Here is an 18436-nt window from a genome sequence, read left to right as displayed (position 1 = left end):
GATCAGGTTTTGTGGCAAGCTAGGACCACCACTAGTTCTCCACGATGACTTCTTCACAGGACTTGCTCAAGCACAAGCAAGGGACCCACCAGTTATCAGATGTGCATTCTACACAGATTGCACCTGCTGAGAAGAAAAGATCATGGTCTGCAACACAGACTTGTGTACACCAAAGATCCCAGGTTGGTATTTTGGTCCATGGTTAGCAAATCCCTTCCTGCTCTGGCCATCAGGACAGCGGGGGCTAACAGCACTCAGATGAGATGTCCCAACCCAAATCCAAAGCAGGAGCTCACAGGTCTCCTCTGCTGCCTCATGCCAAACTCCCAACATGATGACTGGCTTACACACCTAACCTACCCAGTCTCTCTGTGTTCCCTCTTCACCTCTACTCTGTCACTTTCACAAGGGCTGGAGGCTGGCCTGAACACTTCTAGGCGGAGAACAGGCCGCGGCTGCCACAAAGGCTCCTGAGCAAGTGATCATCCACAACATCTAGATTTAGCATAATGATGGGGGAAACACTGGCCAAAAAAAAGACGGTATTTCCAAAAGGTAAATTTCTGTGTATTCACGCCTAATCTTCAAAAGTTTTGTAAACATTTTTTCTCTACCTTCCCCCATCTTTGTACAATTTTTGTCAAGTCCAAACGTAATTTAAAATGAGGTAGGTAGTTTCTCTCCACTCGTGCCTTCATCTCTGTGGTGACTGATGAGGCCTGTTCCATGAAAACACTAGTGTCCTGCGCAGGGGCAGCGTCAAGGGCGGCACCAGTGACTGGGGCAGCGTCTCAGTTGGCTATTTTCTCAATCTCGTCCAAGTCATCTGTGTCCAGTCTTTCTATTTTCTTATCTGGGGGAACAAAAGAGAATCCAAAGAGAGACCAACATGGGGTTACACAGAGAGACACACCAGGGAAGGGACAGCACAGCAGGGAGGGAGGAAACAGCTCTCTGCCGCCTAGGAACCTGCTGTGCCTCTGACCACAGCGATCCTTCACTGAACCCCAAAGGCTTCCGGTGACTGAGCAAGGGACACGGACAGCAACAGCCAGAGCCCCAGGCCCCTCAGCCTGGCCAAGGGGGACTGTCATTCAAGTCCCTGAGCCCCGAGCTCTCCAGGTGTGCTCTGTGAGAACTTCCACATTGTAGGGAAGGAGGGGAACGGGACGGGGACGAAGGCCTCTCTTGGGGCCACAGGAGAAACAGGAAACCCTCCCCTCCCCCTCCTTAGACTCGTCCCTGTGAGATGAGGCCCGGCAGGGGACACGCCCAGGGACCCACTGAAATGCTCCTGGATCCTGTTCAGGATGTTCATGCTGTGCTTGCTGTCCACCATGTTCACGGCCAGGCCCCTCTTGCCAAAGCGCCCGGTGCGCCCGATCCGGTGCAGGTAGGTCTCGTTGTCCGGGTTCCCATCCTTGTCCACGGGAAGGTCAAAGTTGATGACGACAGACACCTGTTCCACGTCAATACCTGCACGAAGGAGAGTTGGGCAGGAGTCAGGACAGGAGACAGACATCACTGTCGCCCACAGTCAGGTCTACACACACCAACCTCAGGTGGAAGAATCAGTCTGGGACGGGCCAGCTCTGGGATTTGGACAGAGGGGCAGGTGGCAGAACCCAGAGGGAGAAGACAGAACCGTGGCAGGTGCTGACCAAATCACGAAATCAGCCAGAGCCTCTGCTGGATACAGTATCTGGAGAAGCAGCTAAAGCCTCACTGGGGGCCCCAAGAAGAGCAGGCGCCGTTCTAAGCCACCGATCAGGACTCCCGGCTTCTGGGAAAGTCCTCCTCTGCCGAGGGAGTCCAAACAGCCTCTCCCAGAATACAGGCTCTCCCCCAATCCACCGGAGCGTCCCGCAGACGAGGCTCTCTCCCGCTACCCGAGCCTGGCAGACCAGCACACCACCTCTGCTCACCGCGGGCACACACGTTGGTGGTGACCAGAACCTTCTCTTTGCCCTCTCGGAAGCGCTCAATCACGGCAGCCCTCTGCTCCACCACCATTTCACCACTCAGCAGAGCCACCTGGTGGCCTTCTTTTGAGAGCTCTGCTGCCAGCCAACTAGCTGTTTTGCGGGTCTGAAAGGAAGAAAAGGTTTCAGAAATGAAAGTATCTTGAGAATATTTTCGATCTGGAAGACCACTAAAACTTAGAAGTTAAGCGTTAAATGTCTTAAGATTGTTAACATGATGTGGTACAAAGGAAGTAACCATGTCACCTGGGTGGTAATCTTAGAAAAATATTTACCCTTAATATAATCACATGGGGGAAAATTCAGAGACATTCTAAAGACTACTTACTAGTCTGGTCTATTTGTTTGTTTTAAAGAGTTTTTGATGTGGACCATTTCCAAAGTCTCTATTGAACCCGTTACAACCTTGCTTCTGTTCCATGCCCTGGCCCCTTGGCCCTGAGGCATGTGGGATCCCAGCTCCCCAACCAGGGATCGAACCCACAATGGACGGTGATGTCTCAACCCCTGGACTGCCAAGGAAGTCCCTAGCCTGGACTCTTCAATATGTCCATGTCATGAAAGGTGGAGAAACTGTTCTAGATTAAGGGAGTCTCAAGGGACACGGCACTAAAGCAGCGCAGTCTCTGATTGGCTCTTAGGTTTAACAGCAGCAGCCAAAAGCAATAAAGGCCATTTTGGTACACACGGGCAAAGTGGATGTGGACGCTATCACTGCACCATCGTGAAAGGTGTGACGATGGTCCTGTGCTCATGCAGGAGCACATCTCGTTCTTAGGAAGCATTTAGTTGGGGAGTGTCCTGATATCTACACCTGACTTTAAAATGATTCAGCAAAAAGAAAAGGTTACAGATACCCACACACAAAAGCTTAGGGATAAAGCAAATGTGGCTACATGATGACAACAGGGAAGGGCGTAAAAGTGCTCATTTTATATTTTTTTCATCTTTTCTGTACGTTTGAAAGTTTCAATCTGAGCTTGGGAGAAGGGTGCCACTCTACAAACAATTTTTTTTTAATTTACAAGTATTCCAATAATAGAGTAAGAGCTGTCTTATTCTTACATCCCTTAACAGCATTTTGAGGTTTTCTTCAGCAATCTTAAATATTCCTGAAAAATTATTTTGGCTATTATAAATGGGGTCTATCCTTCCATTTTCTAGGTGTTTGTGTTTGACACTGGAAAACGACTTATTTTCTATTAATTTTCTAACAACCATCCTGTTTAGTTTCTTATTTTTCCTACAAATATCAGTTGATTCACTTGGGTTTTCTAATGTATCACTTACAAATGATATAAAGTTCAGGGGATTCTATGCTTAAGACCATGTATATACCTCAGGATACTAAGAAGAAATTGTTTCTCACATCTTCCCAAACCACTTCCTTTCCAGCCACAGGAAGGGAACCTGGTCCCCCAGCACCAAGTGCAGCTGGCTGAGAGGGAGGGGCCGGGGCCACACCCTCCAGCGGAGCTCCTCCCCTGCAGGCCTCCTGCTGCTGCTGCTACTCACATGGCAGAAGATCATGGCTTGAGCAATGGTGATGGCCCCGTAGATATTACACAAGGCCTGGAACTTCTCGTCTCTGCTATTGCACAGGACGTAATACTGCTTGATGGTGTCCAACGTCTCCTCCTCACGCTTCAGTTTGATGATGTTTGGGTCTGGGACCACTTTCTGCGCAAATTTCCAGACGGAGTCTTCGAAGGTGGCAGAGAAAAGCAGCATCTGGCAGTTCCTGGGCAGCATCCTGCAAGGGAAAGCCCAGGTGTTCGGCATGACCCCGACCTAGTGTTTCACTGGAAGGAACAGAAGCACAGCCTCCTCAGGCTCGGATGATCTACATCCCCAGGAAGGTGGCAGAGTGGGGAGGAGCACTGCAGGGAGGAGGGAGGAGCAGACGAGGGGCAGGGATGGGTGCTGGTAGAGTCCCTAAGTCTCCTTCCTCCACCCAGGCTGGGGGTCCAGTCGGTGCTGACATGGAAATGGCCCATCAAACAAATGCCTCTGAAAGCTGTAGAGTCAAGAACCTGGCAGGGGCAAGAGGAGGAATGTGAAGTGAAAGGAGAAGATGCTGCAGATGAGGAGGCTGAGAAGTTCCTCCTGGCTCAAGAGTTCCTACCTCTGGATGCGGATGCTCTGATCTTGGTGGCCCTGAGTAGCTATCATCACGTCAGCCTCATCCAGGACAAACACCTTGATCTTCTTGGGGTCAATGAACTTGAGCTTGGAGCACCAGTCCAGAACGGTCCCAGGGGTGCCAATGACAATGTGCTCACTGATCTTCTGCCCTCTTTCCACTGTGGAGACAAGATGTGTTCCGTGGATACTTCCATGGCAAAGCCAGCTCTACTCTCTAAGCAATTCTATAGCTATGACATATTTTTAACCAATTTTGTTGATGTTTACATTAATATTTTAAGGAAAGGTTAGGCTAGCACTACAGTATTTAATGGACATACACACAAAAGTAAGACAGTAATGCTGAAAAGATTTGCTAAGAGTATAAACAATGAGATGAAAACCTATTCGGTGGCATTCTTTTACATTCTCTATAATCATCAATCCTCTTTCAAGGATTTCTTATCTTTATTTCTTCTCGGTCAACATCATTCTCCTCAGCCTGGGTTTGCATTTTCTCACAAGCAGGCTTTTTCAAAGTTCTTCTCACTCCAGTGTACTCTGCCCATCAGTTCTCCCAGCATCTAAGTCAAAGAAGTCAGTCGCCTTTATGTGCCCCTTTCCCAGGCTAGTAAATAAGATTCATTATGAAAGGTTTTGTCTTTTCAAAGAAACAAAGTGCCTGTGTGAGAGTGCTTCCCCAAACTAGGCCTGGCACAGCGTGGCAGTCTTGGCCCTGTGCAGCCTGAAATTGAGAATTTGGCTCATTTTGGGTTAGATGGTACTTACGGACTCGATTTCTAGTCCTTTAATTACAGTATAACCTCAACCACATACATACAAGCTCCCCTAGAAGTCACAGCCAAAATTTTGCCTCAATGTGAAACTTGAGTCAATTTAAAGCTAACAAATGCTCCTTTTTACTTCAGTCATCAGTTACTGCCCTCCACAAACAAATACTCAGAACTGTCTGCCATTCTAAACTGAAATCCAAATTGCAGTATTTTAGGTGTCTTATGATGATTTTCCACTAAGTTGGTTTTTTTTTTTTTTGGCTGCACTGGGTCTTCGTTGCTGCCAGCGGGTTTTCTCTAGTTGTGGAGAGTGGGGGCTACTCTTCATTGTGTTGAATGGGCTTCTCATTGTGATGGCTTCTCTTGTTGTGGAGTACGGGCTCTAGGCATGTGGGCTTCAGTAGATGCAGCACGCAGGCTGCGTTGTTGTGGCAAACGGGCCCAGGAGTGCACGGGCTTCAGTAGTTGTGGTTCGTGGGCTCAGCAGTTGCAGCTTGAGGGCTCTAGGGTGCATAGGCTTCAGTAGTTGTAGTGTGTAGGCTCAGTAGTTGTGGCTTGCAGGCTCTAGAGCACAAGCTCAGTAGTTGTGGCGCACAGGCTTAGTTGCTTCGTGGGATGTGGGATCTTCCCGGACCAGGGATCGAACCCCTGTCCCCTGCATTGGCAGGCATATTCTTAACCATTGCGCCACCAGGGAAGTCCTCCACTAAGTTTGATTATTGTATTTACTTTTCTCGAGAGCTGACTTAAGTTGGCATTAGGACATTGTACACTGAGTGGACTTCTGCCAGTCATCAAGTCATAGGTTTGTGTTAAAGATCAATAGGGCTCAACCAAGATTGCAACAAATTTAGAACTGCTTAAACACTGTTAGTTTGTTGTAAAACAAGCAGAAGTACAGTAGAAGGAATGGATAAAGAAAAAAGAATAATAAAATTATCTCCCAGGAATAATTTCCATGAACATTCCAGAACATTTTTGCTCTTGTAATGACATTTAAAAAATTAGCCTATTTTATAAGCAACTGCTCTGCTCAAAAAGTCAAATGTAATATAGTGGAGGGGATGTGAGGGGACTATTCTAGACTGAAAGAAACTTAAGAGATACAACAGCCAAATGCAATGCATATAAACTGACTCTGCCTTGGCTCAACCAAAAAGCCATAAAGAAACACTTCTGGGACAATTGGGGGGAAATGAAATGGACTACATGCTAATTATTAGAAAATCAGTAATTTTCTAGGTTGTGATAAGGGTATTGTGGGTATTTTGAAGAATGTTCTTACTATGAAATGCATACTAAAGTATTTAGGAATAAAGAGCCACAATGTCTACAATTTACTTTCAAATGATTCACACACACACAAAAAATAAAGACACATATACAGATAAAGCAAACATGGCAAAACGTTAACTTTTCGAATCTAGGTGGAGGGCACATGTGTTCACTCTATTATTTCAACTACGGTGTATGTTTTCAAAATAAAAAGTAATTCGCTTAATTAACTAGGATCACATTCATACTCACATTTATTGCCACGAACAGCATAAGCTAGCTTCAGTTCAGGGTAAAATTTGCCCATCTGCTCAATCACTTTTCCTGTTTGAAGGGCGAGCTCATAAGTTGGGGAGAGGCACAGACACTGGTAGGGAAAGAGTGCAGAGAGAGAATTCAAGACACTCACTCTTATGCAACAGGGAATCACCATTAGGACTTAATGATTCCTCCAGCTGAGGCTGAAGCAAAGAATATACAAAGTGCACACCATTTGACTCTTTAAGCTGCAAAGTCATAAGCTATAATTCTCCGGGGTCGGAACTCTGGCCGGGTAAAGACACTTGACAACAGTTATTGGCCACTGGAGTACCAAAAGCCACATGTGAGCAGGGATCTGAAATTCCAGTTGGAGATTAGCTTCCTTTTCTCTTACTCAAAAGGTTCTCACACGTTCCTAATGGATGATAGTTGTAGATTAAGGAGGTTTTTCTTGCCACTAAAAAAGCCAAGCCTATCAGCAGTATCCCAGGACTGGCAAATCATCGAAAGGGGAACAGGATTTTTGTTGTCACTGGAAGATCAACCACGTTGTTTGTGCTCAACGTAAGGGGTTCCAGTTTATGTAAAAAGTAATACATAGCTTGGCTTTTAATCCATCAAATGGCATTTCCCTTCTAGCTACGAGTTAGAAAACCCAAATTCACCAAGCCCTTACCTGGGGGTATCTGTTTGCAGGTTCTACTTGGCTGAGCATGGCCAACACAAAGGCAGCTGTTTTACCAGTACCAGACTGAGACTGGGCAATTAAATTCTGTGGGCTGCACGAGAAAACAAATTGTTTAGGAGTTTAAATCTCATGTATCCTTTCAGTGAATAAAAATGAAGCATAAAGCTTAATTAAAGAATGAGTATTCCAACTTAATTTACAGAAGGAGCCCTTGGATTCTGTAGCCGAGTTACACATGCAAGCTTCACAAATAGAAGATTTTATGGTGGGATTTGAAGCATTTCTTATCTTTTATCTATTCTTGACACAGCAGTGATTCTTTTAAAATGTGAGTCAGCTCATGTCACTTTCTGTTCAAAAAGCTTCCAATTACTCCAGATTTCATTCACAGTACAAGTTAAACTTCTTATAATCTCCTATAAGGTCCTACCTGATGTGGCTCCCCACTAGCTCTCTGTTCTCATCTACTACCCTCTCCCTTACTCACTCCACTCCACCACAACGGCCCCAGTGCTGCTGTAAAAACATGCTAACCATGCTCTCAGGGCTTCTGCACCACTAGACACTGCCTGGGACAGCTGTCCCCAGATGGCAACCTGCCAACACTCTCCTCTCCTTCAAGTCTTTGCTCATATATCACCTGCTTAATGAGACTCTACCCTAACTACTTGATTTAAAATTAACGTACTTTGAAATGCCTTAAAAAATAGGATGTACTGGTGGATAGATACATGATAAAGCATAGTAAATAGTCACAGTAAAATGTCAGTGAAAGAATCTAGGAGGTGGGTATATAGGTACTCACTATAAAATCCTTTCAATTTTTCCGTAATAAAAAGTTGGAGGTAAAACACAATCAGGTCCTTGTTATTCCCGATCCCCCCCATCATGCTCTATTTATTTTTCTCCTTAGCACTTATCACCTTTTTAAAAAAGAACTTTATTGAGATATATTATAATTCACATACCATACAATTCATCCATTTAAAGTATACAAGTCAATGTTTTTTGGTATATTACATTAATGATTTTTTAAAATTGTGGTAAAATATATAACAAAATTTGCCATTTTTAAGTGTACAATTCAGTGGCATTAATTATATTTACAATCTATCATCATTTGACATACTATATATTTTATTTATTTTTAGTAAAAATAAATCATCTCTACTCCAAACTAGAATTTAATTAAGCTCCTTGTGGGCAAGAATTTTGGCCTGCTTTGTTCACTAAAGTGCCTAGAATAGTATCTGTTACAAACCAAGCCCTCAATAAATGTTAATGAAAAAAAAGTACTAGAAAATTCTCTCAGATCTCTTCTAATACCGACAATCTAACAATGAGCATCTATGAAAGTATCAAGATCTATAAATACAAGTGGCAAATGTGAAACAATCTAATAAATATTCCATTTATTCTAATAAATATTCCATTTATTTTTAAGTATGCTCAAAATTTCAAGTTAAAAAAAGACATTATCCATCTTGAAAAAATATCACTATTATGACACAGAACAATAAGAAAGTTGGAGAAAACACAGACCTAAAGTATCTATTTTCACACAAATAGGGAAAGAGGTTTCAGGATTTAGGATTATATGCAGTACAATTTTACATAATCATATATAATTTAGGGATCAGTTTTTATAAAAAGTTCCTCATGCTCTAGAACCTTGTTACTCAAAACGTGGTCTGACACCAGCAGCACCAGCAACACTGGAAAGCTTATTAGAAATGGTGAGGGCTTCCTAGGTGGTGCAGTGGTTGGGAATCTGCCTGCCAATGCAGAGGACATGAGTTCCATCCCTGCTCCAGGAAGATCCCACATGCCTCGGAGCAACTAAGCCCGTGTGCCAAAAAAAAAAAAGAAATGGTGAACCTCAGTCCTCACCTCAGACTTACTGAAATCAGAATCTGCATTTTAATAAATTCCTGCGAGATTCATACACCTATGAAAGTGTGAGAAGTGCTGCACCAGAAAACGACCTTAGCAACTGTACTATTCTGGTCTTCTAGAACCCTATTTGGTTTTTGTCTTCTATATTTGACACATATATTTTACTTATCCATATAATGAAATCATGGTGTATATAAATGATATAAATGTACATATATTTACCAACACAGAAATATTATCATATCAAATAAAGCATTTAAACATTTTATATGGTTCCTTTAAGAAAAAAGTATACATATTCAAGTTTACATAGAAAAACATATAGAAGTCTCTACTCCAAATATTAATAGTGTAGGGGAGGAGATTACAAATTATTTCTTTTTTCTTATTTTTCATTGTTTTCTAACTTTTCTAAAATGAGCATGTATTACTAGAATAGTTTTTTAAAATAATAAAAGTTAAAAAAAAACATGGGAAGTTAAAAATGGGATAGAGTTGTATCAGGACACATACGGCTCAGCAAGCATTAAAGGCAATGCGTTCTCTTGTATCTTGGATGGACGGTTGAAGCCCATGGCATAGACTCCCTGGAGAAGCTGTGGTTTCCTAGAAAAACAGTTAAAGATGAAAGTTACAGTCTCTTTGGTTGAGGAAAGAAGCCAAATATCTAGCTAACAGTACTAGAACTGTGAACTGGGCACAATGTATGAGTGCAGCTTAAGCTTTTACAAATTACCTGGAAATTTTACTTACGAGCCCAAAGCAGCTAAATTCTTTTATTAAACTTGTGTTAGCTAAAAATGTTCTGTGGTGATAAAAAAAATACATATAAACAGGCCTAAGATTTCTATCTAAACACAAAGGGGAGAGACAGAAAGTAAATACTCACAGCCGAAGCTCCTCAAAGGACTTCACCGAGTAAAGTGGGGAGTTTGGATCCCGCTGCAAGACTTCCACTTGGTTTGTGTTATCAACAAGGTTGCTTCTGATCAACTTGTTGAGTAAGGACTGGGCAGCTCTGTCCTCTGCCAGGAAAAAACGAGTGTGAAGGTTTTACAAAGTCCATGAAATCCAGCACGATCTCATCTGAATTCAGCTGCCATTGGTATTTTAAGCAATAACATGTATTTGTACTGGGACTCCTAATTCAAGGTATAGCTTAGTTTTGATTTACAAATACAATTAAAATAGTTGTATTTAAAATAGGGAAAGATTATGATACTCATATCATCTTTTGGGGCCTCATGTTCTTCTCCAGAACGCCGTTCCTAACAACTATTCTTTCTTGAGGTTGAGTCCTCCTATCAAAACCCAAATATTTACTCCCCAACGTACAGTCAATGTAAATTTAAAATTATGAGCTTAAAAAACACATCACAACAAAGGGGAAAAAAAAACCCAAACTAACAAAGTCTGTATCTTGATATCGGATAAGCTGTTCACATCTTATTATCTATGTTAAATATGTCAAAATACCATCAAATATAATTTTATTAGAAAATAAGGATGCAAGTTAAAATTTCTTTTATAAAGACCCGTACAAGATAGTCATTCAGGGAATATTTCTGGCTGCTGCTGAAGTTTATCAATTGTTCAAAGTAGAATTTCTCTAAAATGTAAAGAATCAGAATCCCTTTAACAATGACTATGTTGAACTTTTTTTAGCACTGTGACTCCCATTAAAGTCCAGCCAAGTAGGGTGTAAAAATGAAAGCTCATAACATTCCATCCTCTTAGACTATAGAACTTCACGTATACATAACTTTAGGCTAGGTTACCTTTCTCTTCTTCATCTGCCTTCTCTGCATTAGCATTGGTCTTGACAACAGCACCTTTATCAGACACAAAGCGGCCATCATTCAAAATCACATCCCATACCCAACAGCTGAGACAATTCAAATTCTATGAGACACTAGAAATGTAAAGGCCTGGGGAGCAAAAAAACAAATGAGGAAACCAAGCCACAGATAAAAACATTTATTGTTCCTATATAAACAAAGGTATGGAAACTGTTGCTTATATTTCAGTTCTTTCCTATTCCAAGTTCTGTCACTGTACCTCAAAAACTAATATTAACCCCTCACAGCATCAATATTTCTCAAATGTTATAGAAAGATGATTACAGCAGTGACCAAAACCACCTTGATGCTCAACAAAGGAGTATCTATGCAAATCATATTTCATCAATATAGGAACACCATAATGCCATTAAGAGTCTATATATAAACTGTTGATTAACAGAAATGTATACTCAATGTTGTAGTTATGTAAAAATACACAGAAAAAGATAATTCAGAGTGAGGTAAATGTTACAGTTTCTCCCTTATAATATTAAATACATCAGCAAAAATTCAATGGACACCTTAGATTTTTGGTAGATATGATTTCAGAATAATTACAATAGGTTAACCCTCAGGTTGCTCATACTTGGTCTATCATCTCAAATTGAGGAATGTTTTTAAAAAACAACAAATAATCATTGGCAGTATATTTTCTTTGTTAGTAATATGAGGGTGAGTCAAAAATTATCCACACTCCAGTTATATTAAAACGTCTACTGGCTGCACAGCCAGAGTGCAGATAATTTTTGACTCACCCACGTACATTTAATAATTTACAAGCCAATGAGGCATCCTCGTGCTTATATGAAGCACAATAAAAACAGTCCAGTTTGTTGATTCCCAAATCAAATGACTGCCAGTATCTGCCAGCCTCCTGTCTGGTACATATATAATTTTTTTCCAGACAGTTATTATGTTAAAACATGAATACTAAAGGAAATCATTTTTGTTTTCAAAGTAGCATTTAATTACTCACCATTGGCATCTGGTTTGATTTTCTCCTCCTTAAGATGCAAGTTGCTCAACTAAATGGAGAATATGGGGGGGGGAAGTGTCAGAAAAATCACTTAAAAGATTTCGCATCAATAGTGCCTCCCCCAGTGAAGCTGGGAAGAAATGAACCACTCTCATGATCTCTTCCTTAGGACATATTCATTAGGTGTTTGGCTGGGCTCCTTTTGTTTACTAAATGTTAGAGTGAGAATAAACAAAATATCCCACAAATACAGCAGTAGACAAAAACTGGTTACACAACAGCTCAAAATCCACACTTCCTAATTACAGTCCCTAGAAAGAATTTTAATTCATGAGTTTGCTTAATGCCCTGATTACACAGATTCTCTCCATCTGTCAACAGAATACCATTTGAGTTGTCACTCATTTTTCAAACAAGAGGAAATTTAAAGAGATACTGGAAAATACAGTCACTCTTCAGACAGAGAACACTGAGGCGGGAGGACTGCAATGAAAAGCATCTATGGGTGGGAATCAGTTATGCTGCAGGATCTGTTCGAGCCGCAGGGCCACAGCACACCGTTATGCAGCCTCACATTTGGGTTGCCTTGTGCTGGATGTCTGGTATTTTAAATTGGGAACAGCCTAGAGCATCATGGCACACTATGTAATCAAATACCCAGCAGGATGAAGTGGGAATAGAAAGGAAGGGACAGAGGAAAGACATTTCAAAGAAAAATTTATTAGGACTTTGATCAAACACTGTAAGTTAGGGATATTCTGGAAGGACTTATCTCCCCTATTAGTATTAAAATTTGTCAATTATACCTCAATAAACCCCCCCCCCCAAAAAAAAGGGGAAGAAAGAAGAACAGAACATAGACAAGGGGATATTTTTATTTTTAGTTGACCTGTGGATCTAACACAAAGCAGGTGCTATAATCATAAAATATTAAGTGAGGCTTAAGACATCATGTAGAGAAGGAAAGAAGAATGCAAATCACCACAATCAAATGGCTATTTCTTAAAGCACTACCTGCACAGGTTTTCTATGTCTTAAGGTTCACTTCTGATTTTCCTCTAAGTCCAAGAAGGGAAAAAGTGGTGGGAGGAATGAAAAAACTTTGTTTTAATGAATGGTTAGTTGTGAATGGAGGGACCTCACTTCTATTGATGGAAGCTCAAGAGGGAGTTTCTGGTGTGTCTACTTTGGTGTTGGTATTGGGGGAGGAGGAGATGGGGGGTGGTGGGGGGAACATACTGGAGAGACTGGCAAGAAAGGAAATTGGCAAAAATAGAAATCACTATAAAGGAGTAACAACCCATAAATTCTGAAGGACAGAGAACACACTAACAGATAATGAATGAGGCAACCAGCACAGTGTATGATCATGTTTAGTAGGTATTCAATATATTCTAGTCTTCACTGAAGCACGCCTCCTCCACATTCTGCCAATGAACCTAGTTTAAGCCTAATATTCAGGGCTGTTAAAAACAGAGACAGACAGACTTGCAATATTTACAAGAGCAGGGTCAATAGTACTTACTCCTAGGGTGATAACTGCTACCTAAAAGAACTGATAGGGTTGAGGTATAAATGAGTTAATGAGTTAGAAATATCCTTTACTGTAAAGCACTTTAATATTCAATGATAAAAGGACAACCTGTTCTTTTGTTGGTATATTGTTAACACATTATTGACCAGTGGATTGTTGTAGAAACTAACACCTGTGGCCAAACTAATATGTCTCCAGTCAAAAATGTGTTAAAATTGAAGCTAACAGAGTAAATAAATAGTTAAATAAAATGCAATGTATAGAAGAAGCTGATAGCAACAATATAAATGAAACCAAGAGATGTTGTTTTGATTACAATGTATCAGAATTCTGGAGAGGTTCCAGCTGATTCTGGCAATCTACCTGGCAAAAGCACCAGGCCAGTGAAGTTCGCATCACCTACTGCAGTGTCAGTACACTGAACACTGAAATTTATGTTGAAAGTCCAGTTAGTTCAGATTCCTTCTTTTGCTCTGCTTATTTGGACCAAAAAGGAGAAACCAATTTCTCTTGCAACGTCATTCAAAAACATCTTGCAATCCAAAAAATTAACCAAAAGGCAAAAAAGCCAAAACATCCACCTTATATCTATTTTTTCAATGACTTTGGGTAATATTTTAGTTTTTAAGATATGTTAAAATAATTGGAACCTATACAGTTACACATTGCATTTTATTCAAAAGCTACTTGAGAAAGGATTCCTGAGACAGAAAACAAAAGATTTAATGGTAAGGTAGTTATACTGAATAAGGAATGCCTTAGGCACACGGTGAAGTAGGAGTCTTACTCATCAGTTTCCTACTCACTTTGCCCTCCCCTGGATTGAAATTTCCCAACGGACAAGGGGAACAAAGAGCAATCACAGGGGAATAAGGAAATAAACATAAATGAGATCTAATATTTTCTAAAATGAATAGGAACTGGAGCTTGATGAATATTTAAAATACAATAACCTTGCACTGTACATGTCAGAGTTACCTACATCATGCAATTCCTCTGGAGATCCTCAGTGGGAGTTCCACAAGGCAGAAGCAAACAGCTGTCTTTACTCATTTGCTCCGTTTTAGACTATTGGGATCTATTATAATTCACCTGTGCATGATTAAGTAAATTCACAAAACTTATCCAGGTTCAACTAATCTGTACAATATGGACAAGTGATTCAAAAGATTTCTGCAAAGAAGCTGTGAATTATAGATAACAACAACTATAATAACAGCTACCACGTATATAGCACTTATTTCAGGCATGTCCATAAATCAATGAGGTCAGTATTACGATTATCCCCATTTAACAGATGTGAAAACTGAGGCACAAAAAAGTTAAGCAATTTGCCCAGGATACAAATCCAAGTCTGTCTGGCTACAAAGTCTTAGGTCTTAACTTCTATACAATAGTGCCTCTCATAGGTGATACTAACCTCAAAAAAATAATAATAAACTTAAAGATGATACAATGATGCAGTCACTTTCGAAAACAGTATGGCAGTTGCTCAAAAGTTAAACACAGTTACTATATAATCCAGCAATACCACTTTTAGATAGATACCCAAGAGAACTGAAAATGTCCATACAAAAATTTGTACATGAATAATCATAGCAACATTATTCATAATAGCCACAAAGTAGAAACAATTCAATTGCCCATCAATGGACACTGATGAGTAGACAAATAAAATGTGGTATATCTATACAATGGACTATCATTTGGCAATAAAAATGAAGTACTGATTCATGCCACAACATGGAAAAACCTTGAAAACATGCTCAGTGAAAGAAGCCAGATACAAAAGAGCACATACTATATGATTCCATTTATATGGAATGTCCTGAATAGGCAAATCTAAGGAGTCAGAAAATAGATTAGTGGTTACAAGGGGCTGGGCTGGGAAACTGAGGAGAAATAGAGGTAACTACTGACAGGTACAGGTTTCTTTTTGGAGTGATGAAAATGTTCTAAAATTGGCTGTGGTGATGTTGATCCAATCTTCCTATTACATAAAAAAATTAATTCAAAATGGATAACAGACATAAATGTGACATTTAAAGCCATAAATCTTCTAAATGAAAAATACAGGTGAAAAGCTTTGTGGCCTTGGGTAAGGTAAATTTCTTAGAGAAAACAAAAAAAAAAAGAATCATGAAAAAATTGACAAATTAGAATTAGCCAAAACTGAAAATGTCTCCTCTTCAAAAAGTACTGTTAAGAAAATTAAAAGTCAAGTTTCAGTCAGGGAGAATATTTATGCAAACAACATATTTGATAAAGGACTTGTATCCAGAATACATATTCTCCCAACTCAATAATAAGAAAATAATCATATTTTTTCAATGGGTAAAAGATTTGAAAAGCCACTTCAAAGAAGTTACACAGGTGACAAATAAGCACATGAGAAGACTCTCAACATCATCAGTCATTAGGGAAATGTAAATTAAAACCTCAGTGAGATACCACTATACGCTGATTAGAATGGAGGAAAAATACTGGCCATGCTGTGCTGGTGAGGATGTAGAGCAACTAGAGCTCTTATACGTTGCTGCTGGTAATAATACAAAATGGTACAGCCACTTTGGAAAACAGTTTGGTATATAACTTACAAAGTTAAACATACACTTAACATATAACCCAGCAAATCTTACTATTAGGTATTTACCCCAGAGAAATGCAAACTTAAGTTGATACAAAAATCTGTATTCTAATGTATATAATAACTTTATTCATAAATGCCAAAAACTAGAAAATGCCCAAATGTTCATCAGCACAAGACTAACCAAGCTGTGGTACACCCGTACGTGGAAGACTACTCAGCAATAAGCAAGAACAAACTACTGACCCATGTAATAGCATGGCTGAATCCCAAATGCATGATACTAAATGAAAGCCAGATTGTATAATTCCATTTATACCACATTTTGAAAAAGGCAGAACTAAAATGACAGAAAACAAATCACCTGTTGCCCAAGAAGGGTGGGGAGAAGGAAGCGAATGCAAAAAGTTTAAGGGAACTTTTTGGAGAGGTGGAAACGTTCTATATCTTGATTGTGGTGGTAGCTACACAACTGTATGCCTCTGTCAAAATTCACAGAACTGTAGCACTAACAAGGGTGAATTTTACTTTATGTAAACTATACCACAATAAACTTGACTTAAAAAAATTAAAAGGCAGCCCAAGATATGCAACATTCAATTAATAAGAGTCTGGAAAGAGGAAATGAAGAAAAAACAAAGGGGAAGAAATCAACAAGGAAATTTTCAAGAAAATTTCCCATAACACAAGAACAAGAGTTTTCCAGATTGAAGGTCCCACCCAGTGCCTTAGTAAAAGGAATGAATATAGACCCATATCAAGATACATTGTCATCAATTTTCTGACTACTGGAGATAAAATAGAGGATTCTCCAAGCTTAGGAAGGGACAAAGAGGTTACATCAGGAATCAGAGTGGTCTCAGACATCTCAACAACAAATATAGAAATCTAGAAGGCAACAGAACAATGTCTTTAAAATTTGGCAGGAAAATGATTTCCAGCCTACAGTTCTACACCCAGCAATACTATGATAGATGATAGTACGAAATAAGCTAATTTCGGAAAGGCACTATCTTAAAAAATTTACTTCCCATACACCTTCAGAAAGCTGATAAATGGCTCCACCAAATCAAGAAAGATGAAGAGAGAGGATACAGAAACGAAGGGCTCCAATACAAGAGAAGAGGAGTAAGTCACTAAATGAATGAGGGCAAAGGGAAATTTGTCCTGTTTCCCTCCAGCCCCCAAAATGAATTGGGGCAACTAGTACAGTTTGAAACAGGCTAAAAGACCTGGGAGAAATGAAATTGACAGAATACTTGATGTGTGGGAACATCCTGAGATAAACCTAGAAAATTAGCAAAGAGCTTGGGGTTGAATTGGTGATAAGCACAAAGTAAAAACACAAGGCAGTTATATATTCCATGGAAAAAGTCGAATAGGAAATAAAAGTATTCCTGAGTTACTAATAATATAAACACAGAATATTGATCTAACTAAAATCACAATATAATGGAAAGATGGGGAATGGGAAGGTGTGCTTTTGTGGTGGTAAACGGAGGATGGAGGAAAATGTCAAAATCAATAAACACCTAAAGCGGAGAATTCAATAAGTAGAAAAGCAAGCATGTTAATCAGGGAACAAGGAGGTCAATATCGTAAATCAATGTCAAAAGAAAGTTTTCTTTGGAGAGGAAAAAATTGGCGGGAACCAGGTTTTAAAAGTATTTGACTCTTTATGTGCATATGAAACATTTTTTATCAGTTATAAAAAATAAGATAAATCCTTGTTCTCGAGAAATTCACAGAAATAAGTACCAACAAAGCGGGTTCAAAGCAGCATCAGAACTCGAACGTTTAGGCGGGAAAAATTAATTCTACATAGTAACGTTTAACACACTTCTTGCTTACTGTGTGTCAGGGCCAGAACAAAGTTAAGCGGATCAGGAGAGGATTTATCGACTGCCAGGCCTACAAAGTCGATCATTCATCATCACTGAGCGAGCTGAGGAAGCACGCAAATATGAATAAGCCAAGGTTCCTGAACCCAAGCAGCTCAGAATCGGGAGGTGAAAAATGACACCTACCCAGGTGATATTACAATTCAGGGTGGTGAGTGCAACCCTGACTCCAGGAAGACAGGCGGGCGGGCGGCTGGGCTCTTTACCCAAGGGAGCGCTCACCTGTGCTTACGTAACCTGGGGGGCTGGCGGGTGGGTAAACGAAGCCTGCTCAAGGTCCAGGCTCCATCCCCACATGCACCCCATCCCGGCCCAGACCAACCTAGGGAGTATCTTTTCCCAGGGATCTGATCCCGGGCCAGAACTGGCCCCCTGACCTTTTTACGGCCGAAGCCAACTCACCGACGCGGCTGCCGCTTCCTGTTCGTCCACCGCCAGGGCCCACGAGTCGGTGGCCATGGTCGCGGACACAGCTGGGACGCAGGTGCTGGCGAACTAGCTGGCTGGCGCAGCGCGACCCGCGATCCGGGGCTACTCCGGCCCCAAGGAGGGGGAAGTCTTTGGCTCCAGCGCTGGG

General features: G+C 40.6%; 1 protein-coding gene and 1 long non-coding RNA gene across 2 annotated transcripts in view; one reads left to right on the top strand and one right to left on the bottom strand.

The window, feature by feature from the left end:
- The window catches only part of LOC130838473 (uncharacterized), a 13808-nt gene extending 10304 nt beyond the window's left edge, over positions 1-3504 (top strand). The window contains exon 3 of the long non-coding RNA XR_009049680.1: positions 3378-3504. This is a non-coding gene — a long non-coding RNA (uncharacterized LOC130838473). The remainder of the gene's footprint in view (positions 1-3377) is intronic.
- Positions 546-18436, bottom strand: DDX19B (DEAD-box helicase 19B). Its single transcript, XM_057711607.1, has 12 exons — positions 18262-18436; positions 11838-11886; positions 10799-10852; positions 9910-10045; positions 9534-9626; positions 7113-7215; positions 6428-6542; positions 4108-4285; positions 3498-3735; positions 1926-2088; positions 1285-1476; positions 546-853 (listed from the first exon to the last, which is right to left on the bottom strand). Exons 1-12 carry the CDS (start codon positions 18316-18318, stop codon positions 792-794), a joined length of 1440 nt encoding a protein of 479 aa, XP_057567590.1. The 5' UTR covers positions 18319-18436; the 3' UTR covers positions 546-791.

This window comes from Hippopotamus amphibius, chromosome 16 (genome assembly GCF_030028045.1).
Source record: "Hippopotamus amphibius kiboko isolate mHipAmp2 chromosome 16, mHipAmp2.hap2, whole genome shotgun sequence".
Lineage (NCBI taxonomy): Eukaryota > Metazoa > Chordata > Mammalia > Artiodactyla > Hippopotamidae > Hippopotamus > Hippopotamus amphibius.
This window is presented reverse-complemented; position numbering and strand designations above follow the sequence as displayed.

Coding starts and splice junctions, on each gene's coding strand:
- DDX19B (XM_057711607.1), bottom strand. CDS start 18,318: ATGGCCACCGACTCGTGGGCCCTGGCGGTGGACGAACAGGAAGCGGCA. Junction 7,216..9,533: donor CCTTTAATGCTTGCTGAGCC/GTATGTGTCCTG, acceptor TTTCTCGTGCAG/CCCACAGAATTTAATTGCCC. Junction 854..1,284: donor CAGGATCCAGGAGCATTTCA/GTGGGTCCCTGG, acceptor TTGTTCCCCCAG/ATAAGAAAATAGAAAGACTG.